At 68.6% G+C, this 347-nt stretch overlaps 1 protein-coding gene across 1 annotated transcript in view; it reads right to left on the bottom strand.

Annotated features, from left to right (window-relative positions):
- The window catches only part of FAM131C (family with sequence similarity 131, member C), a 6,342-nt gene that overhangs the window by 4,148 nt on the left and 1,847 nt on the right, over nucleotides 1-347 (bottom strand). The window contains exon 3 of the mRNA XM_010846282.1: nucleotides 177-270. Within this exon, the coding sequence (XP_010844584.1) occupies nucleotides 177-270 (94 nt within the window). The remainder of the gene's footprint in view (nucleotides 1-176; nucleotides 271-347) is intronic.

The raw sequence follows: 347 nt of genomic DNA, 5'->3' as shown, positions 1-347 counted from the left end.
CCCCCCGAGGGGCAGGAACCCCCAAGTCCTGCAGAGCCCCGCACGGAGCCGGGCGCTTAGAAAACTCTTGCGTCCAACAGGGCTGCAGTCCCTCCAGCTGCCATTCTGCCCTGACCTTCCCACCGCCAGTGGCTAGGGTTAGATCCCCAGGGCAGGAGGGGGCAGCCGGAGCTCACCCACGAGGGACGAGGTGGCCAGGGCTGCCACGCTGTAGTTGCTGCAGCAGGACCTGGAGTCGGGCAGGTGGCCACTGGTGGTCAGGAAGCACCTCTGGAGGAAGGGGAGAGGGTGAGCGGGGGTAGACGGGCGGGGTGGCTGCCCACCCCTCCCACCCCTCTACCCACCCT

The sequence above is a fragment of the Bison bison genome, unplaced genomic scaffold (genome assembly GCF_000754665.1).
Source record: "Bison bison bison isolate TAMUID 2011002044 unplaced genomic scaffold, Bison_UMD1.0 scf7180017848987, whole genome shotgun sequence".
Classification (NCBI taxonomy): domain Eukaryota; kingdom Metazoa; phylum Chordata; class Mammalia; order Artiodactyla; family Bovidae; genus Bison; species Bison bison.
Note: the sequence above shows the minus strand (reverse complement) of the source record. Positions and strands in the feature narration are given on the sequence as shown.